The sequence below is a fragment of the Carassius auratus genome, chromosome 6, assembly GCF_003368295.1.
Source record: "Carassius auratus strain Wakin chromosome 6, ASM336829v1, whole genome shotgun sequence".
Lineage (NCBI taxonomy): Eukaryota > Metazoa > Chordata > Actinopteri > Cypriniformes > Cyprinidae > Carassius > Carassius auratus.
Window position 1 is genome coordinate 23,055,781 of NC_039248.1, and position 23,555 is coordinate 23,079,335.

Consider the following 23,555-nt stretch of genomic DNA (forward strand, 5'->3'; position numbering starts at 1 on the left):
TATTTTTATAACTTCAAAAAAGCTATATATATATATATATATATATATATATATATATATATATATATATATAGCTTTTTTGAAGTTATATTCAAACATGAAGATATTGTTAAATCCATTTAATAATAATAATAATTATAATATTATATATATATTTATGTATATATATATATATATATATATATATATATATATATATATATATATATATATATATATATATACAAACACACACACACACACAGTTTGAATCTTTAGTTTTTATTATTATAAATATTATTTAGTTTATTTAATTTTAGTTATTTTAGTGTTACAAATTTAAATGAGAAATGTTATCCTGGCAACTAGCTGAAACATATTTGCTTTTTATATTTTATTTAACATTTTTTTTTCATTGCAATCAATATTTATTTAGTTAGGTAGTTTTAGGTTCACTGTAAAACCCGACAAGTTAACTTAACTCAAACCGTTTGAGGAAACCGATTGCCTTAAACCATTTAAGTTCAAAAAACTAATAGTTAAGAGTACTCTGAACTTAATTCAGTTGAGTTCATTGAAAGAAGATATACATTGCAATTAAGTAATTAAGTGATTAACTAAGTGCTGATTGAGAATTGATGAACAGCTGCTGTTAACAAACAGAATCACTGAAGAAAAGAGAAACACAAGAACTACTACAACTGACTTCAGACACAGACTTAGATGAAATCAACTGAAATAAAATACATGAAATCTCTCAAGATCTGATTAAACAACCCACAAACAGCATCACCAGCTCCACTTATTAATAACCAGACTGACTTTATTTCTGTCAGACGTCTACAGAAGATCTTATTGAGAATGAACTAAGGTTTAGATGTTGATTTATTGTTTCATTTGAAGTAACCATGTTAGAGATCAGTGTTTGCTTTAGTTGGGCTCTTGACCCTTGACTTCAGTCTTAGTCTTTTCTCTGGCTGTTATAACTGTGTGTTTCTAAAACACATTTGTTGTAACTCAAAAGCCCCGAAGAAATAAGTGTTAACCTGTACCTCGGTGTAGGTTGTTATACTTATAGGTGATGATAATGATTAACTATTGAACTGTACAGAGTCTCTGATGAAATAGGTGTTGTGTAATTTGATTGATTATAGTAAAAGTGATTCTAAGAGAAAGTGGTTCTGTGATAATTAGTTAATCTGAATGACTTTTCAAACAATGTGGTCTTCTACGGTGTCAAACAGTCACACAAAGACATCAATAATCAGAATATGAACCTCAACAATGGTGACCGTAAAAAAAATGAGTTCTGTACTACAATAGTACCCAGCATGCATTGCAGCATGTTTTTTTTGTAACCATTGTAGAGGTTCATATTCTGATTATTGATGTCTGTGTTTGACCAGTTACTGGCATAGAAGAAAAAATTATGCGTACAAAATGTTTAGAAAGTCATTTTTAACTGATTACCACAGAACCTATGGCTCTTAGTGTCATTTTTACTACAGTCACTTCTAATTACACATCTATTTCATCAGAGATTAGACTCCGTACTGACCAATAATAATGAATAATTATCATCACCTATATAAGACACAACAATCTACACCTAGGTACAGGTTAACACCTGATGATATTTCTTCTGGGCTTTTGAGTTGCAACAAATGTGTTTCAGAAACACACGGTTATAACAGCCAGAGAAAAGACTAAGACAGAAATCAAGGGTCAAGAGCCCAACTAAAGCAGACACTGATCTCTAACATGGTTACTTCAAATGAAACAATAAATCAACATCTAAACCTTAGTTCATTCTCAATAAGATCTTCTGTAGACGTCTGACAGAAATAAAGTCAGTCTGGTTATTAATAAGTGGAGCTGGTGATGCTGTTTGTGGGTTGTTTAATCAGATCTTGAGAGATTTCATGTATTTTATTTCAGTTGATTTCATCTAAGTCTGTGTCTGAAGTCAGTTGTAGTAGTTCTTGTGTTTCTCTTTTCTTCAGTGATTCTGTTTGTTAACAGCAGCTGTTCATCACTAATTCACAATTATCACTCAGTTAATCACTTAATTGCAATGTATATCTTCTTTCAGTGAACTCAACTGAATTAAGTTCAGAGTACTCATAACTGTTAGTTTTTTCAACTTAAATGGTTTAAGGCAATCAGTTTCCTCAAATGGTTTGAGTTAACATAACTTGTCAGGTTTGAGTGAGGCTGTGTCTGAAATCAGCTGTAGTTCCTTTCTCTCTTTTCTTCAGTAATTATGTTTGTTAACAGCAGGTGTTCATCACTAAAGCTCAATTATCACTCAGTTAATCACTTAATTACTTGATTGTAATGTTTATCTTCTTTCAGTGAACTCAACTGAATTAAGTTCAGAGTACTCATAACTGTTAGTTTTTTCAACTTAAATGGTTTAAGGCAATCAGTTTCCTCAAACGGTTTGAGTTAACATAACTTAAGGATATCTGTTTACTCAAACCGTTTGAGTTAAGTTAACTTGTCGGGTATTACAGTCAAGGCAATCGGTTTACTCAAACGATTTGAGTTAAGTTAACTTGTCGGGTTTTACAGTGTTTAGTATACTATAATAACTTTTTGAGCTAATCACCTACACCAAAAAACTGTAATGTAGAGAACACAAGAAGAACACACACAGACCATTCAACCCTCGCTCTACTATTCCTGTCATATCTTTTAAACGTGAGTAAATCGTGAGATTAATATTCTAGTACACCGGTTCAGATACTTGCCCTTCACTAGCCCTGAGCCACGACGACAGAACCAGCAGACAGGAAAAATAAGTTCATTTCACGCCTTCAAAAAAGAATCTGTCACTTGGAACACATTAAGTGTAATATAATGAAATATTTAAGCAATATGAGACCAGCGCTGACGATCAGGCCGGCTGTGATTCGGCTGTAGGCTCTGAACTTACACTGAACCTGAAACGTTCCTGTAACATTCGTGCTGCATTAAACCCAAACATGAGTCAAAACGCCAAACACAGCCCATTGACTTCAGCTCTGACTCTGTGCCCTTATTAGTGTGCATGATGTCTGCTGCAAATTGGCTGCTGTGTGCAAAATAGGTTTTCAAAATATATAATACCCAGCAAAGTTTCTTGAGCAGGGAATCAGTATATTATCATGATTTCTGAAGATCATTTGACACTGAAGACTGGAGGAGTGATGCTGAAAATACAGCGGAGCATCACAGAAATAAATTACATTTACAGTATTTTCAAACAGAAAACAATTATTTTAAACTGTAATAATATTTCAGTATTTTGTAATAATATGCTTTTCTATCTTTCAAAAACATTTACAGGAACTTCAGAGAAGTTTAGAGAGTCTGGGATGTAATATTTAGAAATATGAAATACCTTTTTATTCACTATTTACTGTAAAAACACTATTTCATTTGTAGACAAATGTATGCTTAAAAATTCTGCTTTTGTGTTTAACACTAGACAGAATGCAGTATAGACAACAACTTGGAGGCGAGTGAATTAATTCATATTTTGAGCTGAACAAACTATATGAGCGATGTAACAAATGCAATTATCTAATATTCTGTCAAATTCAGCAAAATGACCTGCTGATGATTTATAGAGGTCTGTGTATATCAGTTATTTAGCACATCTTCAGGCATGGCTCATCCAATCAGATTCTAGTCTTGAATCACGAGACCTGTGATGACTGACACGTGTGTGTGTGTGTGTGTGTAAGTTTCTTACTGTGTGTAAGTCCATCAGTACATTGCACATCCATGCAGATGGATTCCTGTGCTCTATCAGAGCGAGGCAATGGATATCCAAGTCGATAACTGTTTTCACAAACAAATCCTGATGGAGCAAACAAACGCTGATCATTTCTCTCATGAAGAATGAACACGGATGCCTGGTTTCTCCTCCAGATCATGTTGACTTTCTCGATCTGAAACGCAGATAACTGGGTTTGTTCCACAGACAATCATTCTGGCTCTGATGTCACTGAATGATGTTCTGCTCTGTCGCCACTTCACGTTAATATCAATATTTGTAGATGGATTCGATTTGTGTGTCAAATTATAGAAATTGTTCTGGTTGATTTTAACATGCTAATCATCTCAACTCCTAGCTATAGTGGATATGCATATCAAATACTTTATAATTGTGCTGTTATTGTAAAATAATAATAATAATAATAATAATAAAAATTAAGTTTTACTGAAATTATTCTGGATTAAAATATAAATATTAGATTAAAAAAACTGAAGCAACTAACTGAAATAAAACATTTTTAAATACTGAAATGGTTAACACTGAAATAACATAAAGCTAAACATTTCATTTAATGACAAATTATCATTTAAATGCCAAAAGCACATAAACAAATTACTAAAACCATCCTAAAAGTGTAAATATAATAATAAAACATTAAACATGAATGAATGAATAAATACTTGGTATTATAAAATATTAATACAATGCAAATGTAAAATGCTAGTATGAAATGCCATCCATTAAATGACAATTTCAGCATCAACAAATTGATATCACTCCAAATGATTGCATGCAAAAGTAAAAAATAAATAAAATACTAATATTATGTGGACAAAAAATAAATAAATAAATAAAATAAATATATATATATATATATATATATATATATATATATATATATATATATATATATATAATTCAAATAAAGATGAAAAATACATAAATGTACAACACCTAAACCTTGAAATAACTGAATTTTTTTTTCTTTTTTAATATTTTTTTTATAAAGTTTTTGAGTTTTGAGAACTAAAACTGAAAAAGTTTATATTAAAAAAAAAAAAAAAAATTTCCAGGGAATTTTGACAGAGGAATGAGTCTGTGCACTTTAAATTAAAAACAAGGACAAAACATGCACAAACACACACACTTTGCCTCGGAGCGATACACACTCTTGTTCTTTTGCGCGTCTGTCATTGCATTAGTCAGCGGCTGCCTCTCCGTGACATTTGCTTGATGAGGATTTCATTATGGCTGTGGGGCTTCGGCATTCCTTTAACAGCGTAATGATCCCACGTGGACGACTGTCAATGGAGATCAGGGTCACAGAACACGTAATTCCATTCTGTCATTTCCCTCTTACCTTTTAATAAAATATGAGCAGATTGGATGAATCATCTGCGGTATGATTCTATCTTCAGCCTGCATTAGCCTTGTGCTTTTTCTACAATTGCAGGCTGTTTTGATGTCCTTCCTATCTGTGTTTGAACTGTCTTGAATCTGAACGAACGCTGTGTTTTGAAACGTCTGTCTAGACTTGCTCTGGGTGGCCGCTGACGTGTGTGGGTTTATACACTGCCATAAGAGCTCATCCATCAAACGCAGACGCGGCTGAAAGCAAAAACAAGCTCCAGTAAAATGAGAACATCTGCTGCTGCAATGTGTGTTAAAACAACACCCCTGTATTCAACATCACCGTCGGTTTATAACAGCACTTCCTGACAGAACCTCACAAAACCTCATCCGGGTCAAAATACCCCAAAAATCTGAATAAAGAAGCATAACAAAATGATGAAAAAGCCATAGATTAAAGCCATAATTCACCCAAAAATGAAAACCTAAAAAGGGCTCACCTTCAGACCATCCAAGATATATATGGGTTTGAAAAGTAGCTTTTAATCACTTGTTCATCAACGAGTTCAAACAGCTGATAAAATCATCACAATAATTCACAGCACTCCGGTACATCAGTTAAAGTCTTTTGAAGCCAAATGAAACAAATACTTCAGATGTTCTAACTTAAAAAATAAAATAAATATAAATCCATAATCCATAATGCTTCCTCCAGTGAAAAAGTGCATCTCCCGTCGTCTCTCACATTAAAATCCACCCACCTTTTTTTTTTTGGAGCTTTGTCTACGGTGCTTGATCTTTGCAGATTTTTCTCCTGATTCAGACCAGATTACTTTTTCAATGGATTATTGTTTATGACTTGTATTTTAGCTGGAAATAACAATTTATGATTTTTTTCTTTCAAACACAACTTTTGGCTTCACTAGATGTTTACTGATGAACTGGAGTGGTGTGGATTACTTCTGGATTATTGTGATGCTTTTATCAGCTGTTTGGACTCTCATTCTGACGGCACCCATTCACTGCAGAGCATCCATTGGTGAGCAAGTGATGCTACATTTCTCCAAATCTCATGAAGAAACAAAGTCATCATCGAGTACATTCAGCAAATTTTCATTTTTGTGTAACTTAAAGAACATTTTCTCCCCAAATTATAATTGTAAAGCAAATAAAATACTTTTTTATTATTATTATTTATACATCACAGATATATTTCTTGTGTTGCCATTCATTAATGCAAAATTTTAAAGAAAAAGTACATTTATTATAATATTTAAAAAGTTATTGCAGTAATGAGAATCACCAATGAGAACAAAAAGAATTACAAAACAAAGAACGAAAGATGAGAATTTGGAACCAAAACAGGTGGAAAAACAACAACAAAAAAAAATACTTTTTTTTTTTTTTTGGCTAAAATGTGACCTGGATATGCTTCCATGTGATTTATCTTCTCTTTTTTGTCTCAAAAAAAATCACCCAAAAAATTCTTGAAAAACCGTAAATATTTATTGATGAATTCAATTGTATTTTTAGCCATACATCTTGCATTTTGGGTGAACATTTAAGGGTGCTGGTTCAGGGTAAAACAGGACCGCTGCACCCCGTCTCAAGTTCATCATCCTCAACCCAACATAATGATCAAAAACCAATCAAATCACCCAAAGGAAAACGATCTGGAAACAACACGCACAAATCATCAATGAACATGTATTTCAGGGTTATCTAAAAAACAATGGATAAAGAACCTGTCAGATGGTCTCGTTGGTTTCTTGTTGTGCATTGTGCCATGCTGTCCTGTCTTTCAAAACTTCCCTTGAAAACTGATTCAATGCAACATCCACAACAAGTGATCTGGATAATTAGTTAAAAAGCAACACAACACACCAAATGTATGACAAGACAAAACCAATGCTCACAAAACCTGTCAAAGAATCACATTTGACTCCAAAACCTAAAGAACAAAACAAATATATTTTGCAGAAAGTAAATGAAGCCAGTTGTTACATTATCATAACAATTTCCCCCAAATTCTAATTAATACAATAGAAATGACAATGGTTTACTAATATTTAACAATTATATAGTCCAGAGAATCTTACTGGGAATAATGCATTCAAAAATTTGCATTGCAGTAACTTTTTTGGGGGGGGGGGTTACTTAATTGTCATAAACACAATTAAAACAGACTTCGTCTTCTTCAAGCAAAATATAAGTTCTTATTTTATTCTCTTGATTTGCATGTGAAATGTGACCTAGACAAGTTTTTTGTGAGATTCACCTCAACAGCAGTAACTTTTCTCCTTCAGAATCACTTCGTATTTTACAAAAAGAGTTTCTAAAAAATAAATACAAATATTTTCAAGACTGGTTTACTGTCACTGAACTCCTTTCAGCAATCCCACCCCAACTCTGCTTTTTTGTTTTTTTACCCACACAATATTCAGTCCTTGTCTGTCACCCTGACAAATTCTTCAGAAAATTGTCCGAATTATATTTCAGTCCATTGTCAGGATAAATAAATAAATAAATAGAAAGCAATAAATACATAAATATTGTTTAACTTTTTTTTCTTTGTCCATTTTTCTTTAAATAAATACATAATATTATTTTTTTTTATTTTAAATGTTGGTCTTTAAAATTCTTTTCACTGTATCCGTCCGGATCCCACTGACTCGAAGTCATTTATCTCCACAGATGGGCAAAGAAATCACAAAAAAAGCAAAGAATGAGTATTCTTCGTGGTGCATATGGCACGGCCCCGTTCCTCTTGCTCTCTTTGACAGGTGAGAAGATGTTGGAGGTTTGCCCAGCACCCGGCCTACTGCTTTTCTCCTCCAGTATTCGTCCTGAACTTTTCTACAAGACGATAAGTCACTTTACAAAGTGTAGCGTGTGACATTAAAACTCTCCGGACTGTCGGGATCCAAAAGACGTCAATGCAGAACTACAGAGAGAAGAAAGAAACGAACGGGATGCTGGTCAGAGGATGGTGCTAGGACCCTTCTTCCTCCGGCTGGGCCGGGGCGTAGTATCCCGCCAGCTGCCTGAAGCGCGGCCCCCAATCGCTGAGGTACGAGAAGTCCTGCTCCGAGGTGGTGGACAGCGTACGGATGGAGCTTAGCGAGAGAGCCGGCGAGCTGCTGCCCTCGAATGCATAAGTCTGGAACGAGTCGTACGGCGGCACCGATAAGTCTGCGTCCGCCTGCTCCACTTTCTTGCGTATGTAGCCTTTGAAAACCGTGAAATCAGCCGGGCCGCCGTCTCCAACCACTCTGTTCTGGATCCACTGCGGGACCGGGTGCAGCTCGGGGCCCGAGTCTGAGTTTTTGACCTCGGGGAAGTCGTAGAGGCTGCGCAGGGCGCTCATGTCGTACGCCTGGGTGTCCTGCTCGCCTCCGCCCTCGTCGTTGTATTTAATGACGTTGTCCCGCATGTCCTCCTCGTCTTCGGACATGCGCTGGCCCTTCCTGTGACGCTTGAGGGTCAGGATCAACAGCACCAAGACTAAAGGAACAACGAGAGACAAGCAAGACAGCTTTATTCAGACCTGAGGTTAGAATAGACATCAAATCTGATCTTTTGAAATGGAAAAGTTCATCGTACTCCAAAAAGAGAATTTATTGCAATTGACCTTCAAAGACATTGTGAACTTTCAGACAAGGTGTAGTAATGAGGAGAGATTCAGACAGATAGGGCCAGATTTACTAAACTGGGCAAATTAGCGTTAGAGCGCAATTCCATAAAAGCACCTATAGGAGGAATGTGATTTACTGACAACACCGACACATCCAGATCATTTCCATAATGACCAGCGCAATCTACCAAGAGCAGTGTGAATTAGTGGCTGGTTTAAGATATGCTTTATTTGGATGTTAAATAATGCTGCAAATACCAGTAATTTGATGAATTTGATAACGTTGCATGATTCATTTCAATAATTCCCTCCCATAAATTTTGCGTCTGAAAGAGAAACTCTTACAAATGCATGTTCAATAAGGTCAGTTTGAAATATCACCTTTATTAAATCCTGACAGTAATATTTTAATGCCAAAAGACGTAAACTTTTAGTAAATCTGGCACATAATGTATGGAATTACATTTGTTTCAAGAGAGCACCTGTCCATCAAAAGCTTTCTATCCAATCAGAGTAGATCACAGTTAAACCCGCCCACGCGAGAGGTTTGTGTCTAAACACCAAACGAAAAACTGCGAAACGTAAGCGAAATCTGTGGAAATGAATTCAGAATCCATGATTAGCGAAAAAAACGAATCTTTGAAAAACATTAACAAAGAATGAAGCATATTTGAAGAGGATGTTAAATTTGTGCGACTGATTTCATTTTTTTTTTTCATTTTCATAGTATTTTTCTTCTTTAGTAATGGCATATTTTTGATAGTTTCTGAAAAAGTTACGTTCAGTTTTATAACGTTTCGTTCATTATTATTGAAACATAATTCCATAATAATGTTTTATTTTATTTATTTTTTTTAAAAAATGTAGTAAAACAATGACAATAACAATAAATAAACCTCTACTAATGTTATACTGTAAGCAGACCTCAGGTAATTTCAAATGAATTAATCTTATTCATTTGCATTAAATTGATCAAAAGCGACAGTTAAGACATTTATAATGTTACAAAAGGTTATTTTTCGAATAAATTCTGTTCTTTTGAACTTTCTATTCATCAACGAATCCTGAATACAATGTATCATGGTTTCCATACAAACATGAAGCAGCACAAGTTTTTTCAACATTGCTAATAATCAGAAATGTTTCTCTTTAACAGCAAATCATCATATTAGAATGATTTCTGGATCATGTATTGATGCTGAAAATACAGCTTTGATCACTGGAATAAATTACATTTTTAAATATATTCACATACAAAACAGCTCTTTTAAATTGTAATAATATTTCATATTTTTACTGTAATTTAGTTCAAATAAATGAAGCCTTGGTTAGCAAAAAAAGAGTTCTTTCAAAAACACTAAAAAATAAAGATACATTGTAGAAAACACAGTTTCGTGACTTTAACCTCACAATGCAAATCAAGAGCACAGCGGTGAGGAAAGTAAACTAAATTAACCTTTTAATCTTACGGGAAAATGTAATGTTAAAGGGGAGCTTTGTTAACATATGCCTCAACATCACTTGTCATGAATTATGACAAATTAATACAGTTTATTTAAAATATGCAAAGCCTATGAAGGTGTCAAGCATCAGAGTTTCCAAGAAAATTACTTATTAGAAAACCAAATTGTCTCAAATAGGAAAAAGGAAAATCCATTAACCTCAATCTGACTCCTCAGTAAACAACAGAGCCGCTTTTTGTACAGCAGCAGATGACTTTCCTCAGCGGATCACGCCACAACACAATGAGGATATTAACAAACCCAACCTAGCAAGGGAACTTATAAAAAACCACATCTTCATTTCAATGAGAGACTGGTCCTTCCTGTAGCATTTCAACTACTGTATCATCAGAACAACGCTTGACAAAATAATCTCACTGCAGTTTCTATTAGAACTGACCGTTTGCTAAGCTCCGCCTCTTTTTGTTACTTCTCCGTGCGTTAGAATGAACTCAATGATGTAATTTTTGCTCAAATAAACTCACTGCATATTATTTTCTCCATTAAAAAGAGCATAAACTTCTCAGATAATTATACACATACTGAAACAACAGCTGCTAAGCCAGGATTGGTCAGTAGCATTTTAAGGCGGAGTTATGTGCACTCAAACTACTGCATTATTCATTAGCATCTGAGACCAGTTATTAAGTGATATATCCACCATCCCATTGTCTTCATCCACTAACAATATGTGATTGAGAGGGGAAGTGCAGAAAGGATTACAAACAAATGAGACGTACACAAAGCTCTGCTGTGAGGTGCAGCACAGATATAAATGAGGAATTAAATGTGAACTGAAAAGGCAAACAATTGAGATGGATCATTTAATAAATTAATGAGTCAGAAAACAAAAGCAGCATCCCTCTCAATAAGTCAATGAACCCTTAATTTCAGCTGAATTATGTTAATTATCCTCTGCGTTTGTGATTGTACGGCGTCTTTCTTGCATTTCATCTGTCAGTGTCGTTTAAATACACACAGAATCGGCAGCAATATATTCACTGCAGCAATTACAGACTCTTTTCGGTCATAAAATGCCAACCAATTCCAATTTGGGAAATGTTGATGTATTTAAAATGGAAATCTGGTTAGAGAAACAAAAGTTCTGACCTAATTCCACCAATGCATCTGTTTTAAGCCTCCCAAAACTGGAGACAAAAGCAGCGGATTAGGATTGTAGGTTATTGCACTAGAAGGTTTCAAGATTGACTGTTCAAAAGTTAGTTGCATGCACAATTCCAAGGTATTCAACTTCATGCATCCACACCGTTTGCACAATGGACATGATTTATTTTAAGCGATCAGATTTATGATGTTCCGGCCCAACAGACCAGAATAAAATCTAAATATCAGAATATTACAGAAAACACTGGCTATAATTACACTGAAAATTGAGAGGACGCATATAATTTGACCGTATTTAAATGAACGTAATCCAAAAGTATTTATATAAGTGCTCTTATCTAGCCAGCACTGCCTGCTGGCTACCAAAAGCCCTTTTTCATTTCAACAGGTCAACGATGCAAAAATCATGATGCTTAAACTCAGTATATAATGTCTGTGGTGAGAAGCGATCATCTGAATATTTCATTAAGCATGTTTTCTCTGGAGGCACATGTCTGATCAAAGGCTATCCATTTTACATAATTATTAATGTAATAAAAGCGCCATTGTCTTGACCGGCGTTTTAATCTTGAGAGGGAAATGTCTGGGGTCAGGCAAGGACTTCTTTCATCTTTCCTTTTGAGGACGAATGACTGGCATGAAAGTTTTCAGACATCCGTTTATGCAATAGTAGAAAATGGCAGTGAAGTACCTAAAAGTGCTCTAAAATCCTGCATTTTAAGAAACATTGCTTTAGATTTACATTTATTTTAATGCAGTCTTTAATGAGTTAGAAAAGTTCATTCTCTAATAAATCCAAGACTTACTTTTGCGAAATATATTTTGAAATATTATGTACAATCCTCACTTTTTTTTTCTTGAGATGAAAATGACTTCTCTTCCACCTTCTTTTCTGTTGTATAATGTATAAAAGCTTCAGAATTTGGAAGTAAACATTTCATTTAATATGCTTTTTAACACATCACACATCAGCCTGATATACTTTGTCAGTAGCTCAAATTTGCTTAACAACTCTTCCATCAATTAATTTATCCTGTATATGAATCCAATCTAATCTTTTCTTGTCATGACCTCAGGAGGTCCAAATGAGTCCACTAGTGAAAATCCAATAAAATGCATCAATTACAACTTATAATATCAGAATAACTGTATAAAAAAAAAAATAATAATAATAAAAAAAATTTATTTGAAATTTTGCTCTCATTTGCATACTTACATTTGTTTAGTTATCTAGAAATACTAGTGTACACTCCAAACTATATTTCACATAATTAGCTTAAATATGAATTTGAATCTCATTTTCAATGTGTTCTCATACTTTTAAATCCCATTGCAGTTGGCTTCGAAGCTGATAGACAAACTGAATCCACAAAAGTCACATTCTGATATCAAACTTTGCTCAGGGTTTGATCAAATCCCCATCCTTAAGCAAGAGGAATATTAATATCATTGCCTTCCTTAATAAGCACTGCAGATTCTGAGAAAATGCTCTGATATCAAATCGGATATTCTTGACCTGAGACGTGTCAATCTCCATGCGTCTGTCAGATCACAGCCAATCACGGCCTTCCAAACGTACAGTGTACAAGTTACATTAGCAAAAAAAAAAACAAGTGTATTTGAGAACAAAACTATATATTTAGAGCCCAGACTGCACTGGGAGGCTTGTTTTATGGATGGATTCTGTGGTAGATGGGAACACATAACAGTGTATTAAAGTATGAAAGCACATTATGAAGGCTCTAGCTGTGTAGTTGAAGCTAATTTTGCTCGCTGTGGACCATCCGTCTAACGCCGAGCTTTACGAGCGGCTCCAACCATATGAAAACTGACAAAGCGGCATACAAACAAGGCAGAAAATGAACAACGTGCTCTGGACCTTTCCAGAGATGACAAATAAATCAGACACAGCAATTTCCAATCCACCAACCATAACCCGCACCTGGAGTTTCATAACTTCACATTCACAGGATGAACCAGAGAGAAGTATTTATGAGTACTTACTACTGTTTATGTCTCTCAGCCAGCACTCGCTGTCAGCGTTTATCTACTCTAAACATGTTGGGAGGAGAAAAGATGGCAGGCATATTAATCTAGGTAACTGACTCGGGATCGGCCGTTTTGCAATTGTTTACTCACCAGCAAATGGCTAAAAACACCCGAGCAAATTAATGGCGCAGATAGAACGACGCTCTCTGGCTCTGTGATTCAGTATTTTTCCATAAGCCTCGGGGAGATAAGTCATTGACCACGCTCTCCCTTCATGTAATTCTTCGATTCTGGCATGATCAAGGACTCTAAATGGCTGCGAGCCAGGTCAAGTGAATCGAGTTACACAGACTGCATTTGCAATGCATGATGCATACTAAATGTGCTAAATCCTGTGAAGATGGCATGAGATGCATGCACGCAGGCTAGATTTGATTTTAGACACATTAGGGGATTACATGCATCGATTGCATAGACTGGTTTAAAATGAACAAGAATCGAATTATTAGAAGGGCTTACCACTAGGGTGTGTGATATTGGGAAAAAAATTATATCTTGACATTTATTGGGATTTTTTCTTTTTCTTTCTTTTTTTTTTTTTTGATAACGATAATTAAACAATATATTCCTTAGTGTATTTTTGTGCTGATAATTTGGCTGGTTAAGGCCGGTAATCATGGATAAATTAATATAACATTAAAACCGCCAGAAGGTTGCGGCAAGACTGTGTCACAAAGATTGATTCATTGAATCATTCATTCAAAAGTTTTGTTCAAAACGGCTGATTCAATTAGAAACAATTATGTCTTAATGAATGGATCATTATATCATTGATTCAAATTATTAGCTCAAAACAGCTAATTCATTTAGAACGGAAGCAAGTCACTGTGTTTAGTCACAAATGATTTGTTTAAAATGGGTGATTCGTTTAGAAACAAAGCAAGTGACTATCTTTATGAATGGATCACTGACTCAAATGATTCATTCAAAATGGCTTATTCAATTAGAAACAAAGCAAGTGATGGTATTTATTAATGAATCACTGACTCAAATGATTAGTTTAAAACAGCTGATTTACAATATTTAGGAAAACAGCACTGTTGGTTGTCCGATATTACTTAACGATATAAATATGAAACAAAAAAACCCATACAGTAATATATACTTTTTCCTTTCATAATTTGAATTACAGCAACATTCTAACTATACTTTTGGACTTTCAAGATGTGTTTTTGTTAGTTTTTCGCATGAGTGAGTGACATATCCATGATGAAAGCTCGCATATCATTACAACAACAATAACGATAGTATCGCACACCCCTACTTACGACTTTTTTTTCCTAACAACCTACATCTGGACTGAGCTGTGAATCCGGCTTTTGTTCTCAAGGTATCGGGTGAAGAAGCAGATTATGTACCTGCCCTTGTGAAACATGTTGCGACTTCTTGCCGTGCAGATGTTCGTTTAAGCGGACCTGACAAGACGGCTAATTTACCCTTGGGCGGCGGGTGGCCAGGACTCCCATCATGGCAGATGGGCGGTAATTGGGACGGATGTGTGCAGATGCCTTGCTGTGCCCAAATGGATTTATCACGTCACCCTCAGAATGAACTGATGGAGGGGTTGTTTGTTTGAAGCTAATTAGGCAGAAATTTGTTTTCATTCCCTCCTTATCGTGCTGCAAATTGATCTAATAGGAACGGCATGGCGTTTGAGGAAGACGAGGGACACCCACTTCCTTCCAACGTCATGAGATCTGTCCACTCGATGAAGAGAAGACATACTGGAGAAACTTTCCATTACATCAAGACTAGACCAGAAGAAGAACCACTAGATTACAACTGAATGAGTCACATTCACACGCAAACTGTGCTCTCACACATCACCGATTTAAAACAACCAGCATTAAACTTTCAGCCGCTTCTGCCTTTTAGCTTCGCAGCGCTGCTTCAGTTTTAATTGATGCTCATTTCAGAAGAGGATGACATCCTTTGGGACAACAATTAAATTGAATTATTAATTAGAAATCAATTTTGAGGTGCTTCGCTCACATATTTGAGTCGCACTACATTAAAACTAATGACTAAATGATGAGACGTATGAAAATGTGTTTGTCCTTGCAAAAACTCAGTGGTGTGGTGGATGCAAGGGAATTGCAATGTGAATGCTAGGTGGTTTTACTGTATTTACAGTACTGCATGAAAAGAGCCTCGGTGGCTACATTTCAAAATATTGATTTCATTTACATTAAAATAGATTAAAATAGGCTAAAATAAAATAAAGTGAAATAAAAACAAATATACATAATGAAAACAAATAATTAAAATATGCAAAATATTTTTTTCAAATAGATAATAAAAATAAAAATTAAAAAGCTTTAAAAAAATAAATATATATATACTTTTTTTTGTTTTGTTTTTTTTGTTTTTTTTTTTGCATAAAACAATATAAAAGGAGTAAAGTATGACAGTCTCTGTAACTTAAATATTGACCAATCAATAGCCAGGACAGGAAATAATATATAACAGAACAGCATAGAATAGAAAATGAAATTATTATGAAGTATGTCTCCAAATATAACATTTGACTGAATTTAGATTAAAATAGACTAAAATAAAAATAACACAGTAAAATTCTATTAAAATAGAATAGTAAATAGATACATAATAAAAAATAACATCAATTTTAAATAAAAAAAGCTTAAAACTTTTAAAAATTAAATAAATTAAATAATAATTATAAAAAAAAATAAATAAATAAATAAAGTCTAATCTGGTCTACAGCTATATTTATCAAATATCTTATGCCTGATCACTTACAAATGCAACATTATTTTCACACTTTTCTCCAACAAGCTTCAGGTTAATAGTTTTGAAAACCCTTAACCAAATACACGAGCAATAGTGACAGCAATGCTTGACTTGGCAAACAAGGTTAATTAAACAGAAATGAGTTGCGTGCGATGACCCGCACATGACCCATAAATGATTCACCGCAGGAAAGATGAGCAGAGGCTTCTCGAGTGAGAGAGAGAGAGAGAGAGAGAGAGAGAGAGAGATGGGAAAATTGCTAAGTGGAGAAGAGAGAAATAAAGACAGATATACTGAGGCCAGGAGAAAGTCATAAAACTTTCAGAGATGACAAGAGAAGCGCAGTCCACCGCTCCGGTACATGGGAACGGGTGGATGTCTGGAAAGGCTGCTCTATTTAAAGCTCGGTGCTCCGCCGGGACAGCGGTGCTGATGCTGCTCTTTTTGCGAGCAAGGGCTACATCCGTTTTGAGCATCCCTTAACTCAGCCGTCCTCTGCCGGAGAGGCTGCATGTCATTCGCCCAGTGTGTTCGCTCTGCGTGAACAAAAGCTTTCGGAGGATGAGCAACTGCAGAGGATGCTGAATGAAATATTGATCAGCTTTTAGGTCATTCTAGTTGTGTTTTTCGCCTCCTGTTGCATTTGAACCCGGGTTTTAAAGAATAATGACGAGCTATTAAAAGAGACACATGAGGTAAACATGCTGTATATCTCCTGCTCTCCTTGCATATAACTGATGAAAGCCTCTGTTAATCACTCTGTGAATGCAGATATTAATGCACATTCTCAAGTGGACATACTTGCACCTTCAAGATCCGTCGGTCACCTGTGTTTTGTTAAAGGTTAGAATATACAGACGAATGACCCTCGCTTTCACATCATTGACCCACATGCACACATTCTGTGAAATACTTACTGTATATGAATGCAGAGGGAATCTTCGGGGTTATGTACCACTTAATATCTAGAGACAGCACACCACGGATAATAAATGCATGAGTGTGCATGAATGAATGGGAAACGCATTGGAAATCAATGGAAAGCTATCAGACAAGAAGTGTAGGTAAATGTCTAGAGGCATCTACTCATTCTTTATTGTAACTTTTTTCATACATCGTTTTAGAATAATTTTAGAAATGTTAATTTTTTAAATAATAACTGTAATATTCTTATTACTTCATTTGATATAAGAACATAATTGTTATTTTTTAATATTTTTTTAGCCTTGGCATCACAAAAAATAAATTTTAAATACATACATTTTTTAATTAGTAAATTAAATTAAAGTTTCAATTTTTTTTTTTTTCAAAGAAACATATACAGTATGAGCTATAACTTTTTTTATCCAAAACATATATAAATGTATTTTTTTTAAAATAAAATTTATAAAACTGCTTTACTTATGCATGTACAAAAATGTAATTATATGTTAATAATAATTATGTAAAATTTGTAAAATGTTATTAATAAAAAAATAAATATAAAAAATATCTATATTTTTTTAATGATTAAATAAAAATGAGTAAAGTGCACTTAAACTTTTAGTGACTTGCATTTACTCATTCGACGGATATGTTTTATCCACTGTGAACACTGTATTCAAGCTATAAATTTAATCAGTTTCTTTGTACCCAAGACCTCGGCGATGTTAACACACTGTCAGATTTGTCAGATTGCTTCAAAACTAGAACCGCAACACAATATTACACACATACAGCATGATACCGGTGCCATAGAGCCATGCATCAACCCGTCTGCCAAAGTCTTTCACCGCACACACAGCCAGCAGAAAGAGAAAACATGGTTACTTTCGTCAACAGACTCACAGGAATGACACCGGTAATGCATACGCAGAAGCTGATCCAATCTATGCAACACTGAAATATAACTTGGCTTCCTAAAGCATGCATTTCTCACTTGCTGTTACGAACTGAGGAATGCATTGAATCGAATAACTCATAATGCTCCTATAAGACTATGAGGTGGATAAGTGAAGGCTTTACCGATGAGGATGAGGATGCAGACCAGCAGTGCGATGAGAGCGCCGGGGCTGAGCGCGGCTGACATGACGTAAGCCGTGGCGTTGCAGGACTGAATGGCTCCGTCCGTGTCACATCCGCACACGTGGATGGTGAGGGTCCCTGTGCTGCTGAGGGCCGGAGGGCCGCTGTCCACCACCAGGATGGGAAGCAGGTACACGTTCTGCTCCTGACGGTTGAATCCAGAGCGCTGCGTCCTGATCCCGGCTGTGTTGTCTACAGAGTCACAGAGAACAAAGATTGGAGATGCAAACATACGACTCAATATACGCCCTCTTTTATTTATATGTTGTATTAAAGTATGCATTGTTTTACTGTTACAGCCTTATCTCTTGTGTGTAAACTCAATACAAATCTTAGTATAAACATTACATTTTATGGTACATTATATTCAAAATAGCACAGTTTTGCCATCTTACTACAATGGTAGAGCAAAACGTTAAGAACTATATATATATATATATATATATATATATATATATATATATATATATATATATATATATATATATATATATATATATATATATATATATATATATATATATATACCGCAACAACAGCAAATAATAATAATAATGTATTTTGTTATTTTAATTGATAATGATAATGACAAACTTTTTTTAAAATAAATAAATGCTTTTATTCAGTAAGTACATATTCAATTAAATAAAAAAGGAAATTCTGTTTCAGATAAATGGACCTTAAAACAAGTATAATTATACAAGACTTTTAATTAAGAACAATTAGTCAACTAGTCTTCAAACAACTTTTATGATTTTATGATAAAATAATAATTGAAAAAGTGAAAACTAAATTAAAGCGCACTATACAAAAGCAACATAATTTTTATTTATAATTTATTAAAAAATAAATAATAATAATTACATTTAATAGACATTTACATTGTAAAAAAAAATTAAAACATTCTATTTCAGATAAATGAACCTAAATGCAATCTAATTATACAGGATCTTTAATTAAGACCAATTTGTCAACTAGTTGTTCAGAAAGCCTAGCAACTCTCAGCCTTGGTGAGAGTAAGAGACTTTATTTAACAATATTTTACTCATTCAAACTTTTGAATATTAAAAAGCCATACTTTCACACACACACACCCACACACACACAGTGTAAAGTGTGTTCATCCCATAGGTGTAATGGTTTTTATAATGTAGAAACTGTATATTCTATCACCCTTCACCAACCCTACACCTAACCCTAACCCTCACAGGAAACTTCGTGCATTTTTACTTTCTCAAAAAAACTCATTCTGTATGATTTATAAGCGTTTTGAAAAATGGGGACATGGGTTATGTCCTCATAAGTCACCCTCTCCCTGTAATACCTGTGTCATACCCATGTCATTATACAGAGTTGTGTCCTGATATGTCACAAAAACAAGAGCACATATATAAAGCGCCCAATGTCTGTCCTAATAGAAGAAGCAACCACAAACTGAACACACTGTAGGCTGTAAACGAGAAACAAAGCAGGTGTGAAGTTCCCAGAACTGAAGCGGTAGATGTATGAATGCGACAAACACAGACAAGCAGCAAAAGACTATGAAAAACTCCAGCAACAGCTCGACTAATGGACTTGCATACAGGCACAGGAGCCATCCGTCATGAAGAACATACATCACCGTCAGCTCCAGCGCTAGAACAAGACTCACAGATAAATACAGCTCACGTCATCACATCCAGCACAAGACCAGGATATCTGCTGAGTAAAAGCAGGATGACACTGTGACTCGACTGGGCCTGTAAATCTTCACTCGTTCTCATAAATACAGCACACACCTTCAACGAAGGCGACAAATCCATTTCTGATGTCTGAATCATCAGGAACGGAGACATTACCATTCAGTCGTTTCCCTGAAATGAGCAATACTGAGATGTGTCTTAAAAAGCGCTCATTGATCGGGAAACCAATCAATTATTAAAGAGCGCAGAGCCATGACCTTTCAATATTCATCTAGTTGGGCCACATATTTCTGGCAAACACCTAAATGACAAAAAGAGGATGCAGAAGGAATGCATTGATTGAGTTCAGCACCTCGAATCAGCGCTCAGATTAGCTTCATAGCTAATTTAGAGTCATCAGATTTAGTGCTTACGTTTATTAGGGATCCCGCACTTTCGGCCGATTAATTACTGTGACCTTTCCAGTTGTTAGATAAGGATTCTTAAACATGATTCATACGCAGACCAAATCACTAATGATTCATTCAGAACTGACTCAGAATCAACTCACAATGATTCGCCAGACATCACTGTGCACAAGAACAATTATTAGCAATGAAATATTGTAATAAAGAGCATAACATTTACATTCACTATTTAAATTTCATTAAAAAAAAGACAAATAAAGGGCACAAGACCAACCAGACAGGGAGACACGGACACATATTCAGCCACATCCACAGACAGAGGGGGTGAGAATGACAACGGACCAACAAACACAAAAGGGTAAGGTGCACTATAAATAGGGAGGAAAATACACGAGGGACAGGTGAGCACAATTAGACCACCTAGAGTAACAAGAGGATGTGGAAAAGAGGAAACAAGGAGGAGGGGCTTAAAGGAGCACATGGCAGAGAAAACAACTATAACAAGGCCATGTGCTGACACTAGACACAAGAAACAAACATAAAACAAAGTGAAAGTGCAAAACCCTGACAGCATTGCACATATTACACACTGCCGTTAATTTTTCAGTTATTTCATGGATTTCTTTTTTTACAGTGTATTTGAATTAATAGTCATTAATAATAACATTGTATCAGTTTAATATTACTATTAAACAGCTATTATTAATTATTTATACATGACATATGTATGCATTTAATATATAATATAATATAATATAATATAATATAATATATACGCATTTCATCAAAATGACAGACAATCAATAATCAAATCATCCTTTTTAAACAAAACATGACGTATAAAATGAATTTGTAAAATGTGTAAATACTATAACAATAAATCTTGTGCTGAAAATGAAGAAAGCATCATTTGTTTGTGGTTAGTTACTAAACTAATGAGTAAAAACAGCATCTGATCTGAACACGATGAGAAAGAAAACATCCCGCAGCGTTCGAGACTTTTGATCTGCTAAATCACATTTACACGAGTAGAGTCCAAACACTTGTTTTGGGCATCTGCATTTGCCAGATGGAAACATATTGCAACGTTTCTGTATCACAGCATCGGTCGACTGAGGCCAGAACAGTCGAACTCCTTTGAATACGAAATATGGGAAGAGAACAGTGAAATCAAACCAGAACAAAACTCTGCGCCGATGCCAAAAACATCCCAAACAGACTGAGTAACAATGAACAATGCCCTCGGACAGCGCTATGCGTTCTTCTGCAACTAAAAACACGCCAGCAGGCGTCCAGGGAACAAACAGACGTGGCCAATGTTGGTGGAAAGACGGATCAAACACTGCTGTGAGAGAACAGCCTCGTGCCTCAACTGACTCCGTCCAAAACCAACAGCCAAAAGATGTTTTGTTTGGAGTCGTCAATCAAATTCCCAGTGCTATGTCCCTCTCCGGCAGGACTCTATTCCATGCACAAAGGAAGCGATGAGTTTAATATTACAGTGAAAGGACAGCTGAATCAATAGCACTGATAGTTAAGAGTCTGACGTCCTCGTGAGTCGGATCACAGAGGGAGAAGGTAACGCGGCGCTGCGGAGAAATGACAGATTCAGTCTGACAGCTTGACAAATGTGTCCATGAAACAGAGGTATGAGGGATACGGGACGTGGGAGGACACAAAGTGTGCTCTTTTGAGTGTGCTTGAGAGGGGAATAGCAGGGGAAACCATGATTTTAGGAGAGTTTGTGGGTGAATCTCACAACAGCTGTCAAAGATAACATACAGGTCATGTTTCATCCCAAAAACAAATGAGGAAAATAGGAAATTATATTCAGTAAATAGAAAATCAAGACTGTTTTGGGATCATCAAATGTGAAGTGTGTGAGGCTATAGTGGGGAAAAACAGAAGTGCAAAAATTATGATTTTCAAACATTATCCTCAACTTTCCAGACACTTTTGATGACATTAGTGGAGCAGAATCAAACACTTTAGCATTATTTTCATATATATATATATATATATATATATATATATATATTTTTTTTTTTTTAAATCAAACACATTTCCATCCACTTTATCATTACTGTAATATAAATGAATATCACTGTCAATATATTGTCACATTGTAGTACATATATATTTTATATTTATTCTAATAATCATTGTGATACTATTGAATTTGCTTTAATTTTTATTTAATTATTTATTTTCAGTTTTAGTAAGGTAAATTAAGTTAAATTAAATTAAAATGAGAAATGTTTAGAAATAAAAGAAATTTCTTATGGTTTTAGTTCGTATAATTTATATATTAAATTGTGTGTGTGTTATATATATATATTTGTGCTTGGTCTTCTCTTCCATTAATTTATTTAACAAATTTTTGTCACTTTTACACTTTTTGTCATTTTTCTTTTGATTTAGCTGTGAAATTTGACCTGTTCATTTCTTCATGAGATTCACTCTTTTAATTTACATATAATGACACACTTTTTGTTTGCACAGTGTTTGAGATATCATTTCTACCAGCTCTAGTTGATCTGGTCTGTGTGTGTGTGTGTGTGTGTGTGTGTGTGTCTATGCTCAAGTGTGCATGTGTGTGTGTGTGTGTGTGTGTGTCTCTACTCAAGCGTGCATGTATCTGTGTGTATCTGTGTGTGTGTGTTTGTGTGTGTGTTTGTGTGGCCCTCGGCCGTCCTCACATGCTCAGATGACATTTGCCTGGCTCTCCACCGCTGACATTTCCTTCCTGTCAGATCAGTCTGGATTTGCCCATGCGTCACATCAACTTACACACATCTCTAAAGAGCCGGGCAAAAACACAATCCCACTCGGCCTGACGGACACAACAGATAGAAGACTGACAAAGCAAAATGCCTGATTATTTGCAGATGGATTCACATCAATAAAGCCAGCACACTCATGGACATTCTCCAAGAATACTGTCTTCTAATAAACCTTATTTATCAAATTGTCTCTGAATGCTCAATTCTGAATTAAATTATATTTCTCAGCATGACATGATAACACTGCTTTTAAACTCACAGCTTCACTATTAGTAGAGACTCTCTCTCTCTCTCTCTCTCTCTCTCTCTCTCTCTCTCATATTAAATATTTAAAATAAATGATGTAATATGTAATTATGTAATAATAATAATAAATTGTGCATAATAAATGTTAATTGTAATTTAAATGTTTACTTTTTCAAATGAACTAATAAATAAAATGTATTTAGTATTAGTACAATGA

At 34.8% G+C, this 23,555-nt stretch overlaps 1 protein-coding gene across 1 annotated transcript in view; it reads right to left on the reverse strand.

The window, feature by feature from the left end:
• Positions 1 to 7,611: 7,611 nt before the first annotated feature.
• Positions 7,612 to 23,555, reverse strand: part of cdh22 (cadherin 22) — a 168,597-nt gene continuing 152,653 nt past the window's right edge. The window contains exons 11-12 of the mRNA XM_026265680.1: positions 18,161 to 18,412; positions 7,612 to 8,599 (exon numbers count right to left, since the gene is read on the reverse strand). Of these exons, the coding sequence (XP_026121465.1) occupies positions 8,088 to 8,599; positions 18,161 to 18,412 (764 nt within the window). The 3' untranslated portion in view covers positions 7,612 to 8,087. The remainder of the gene's footprint in view (positions 8,600 to 18,160; positions 18,413 to 23,555) is intronic.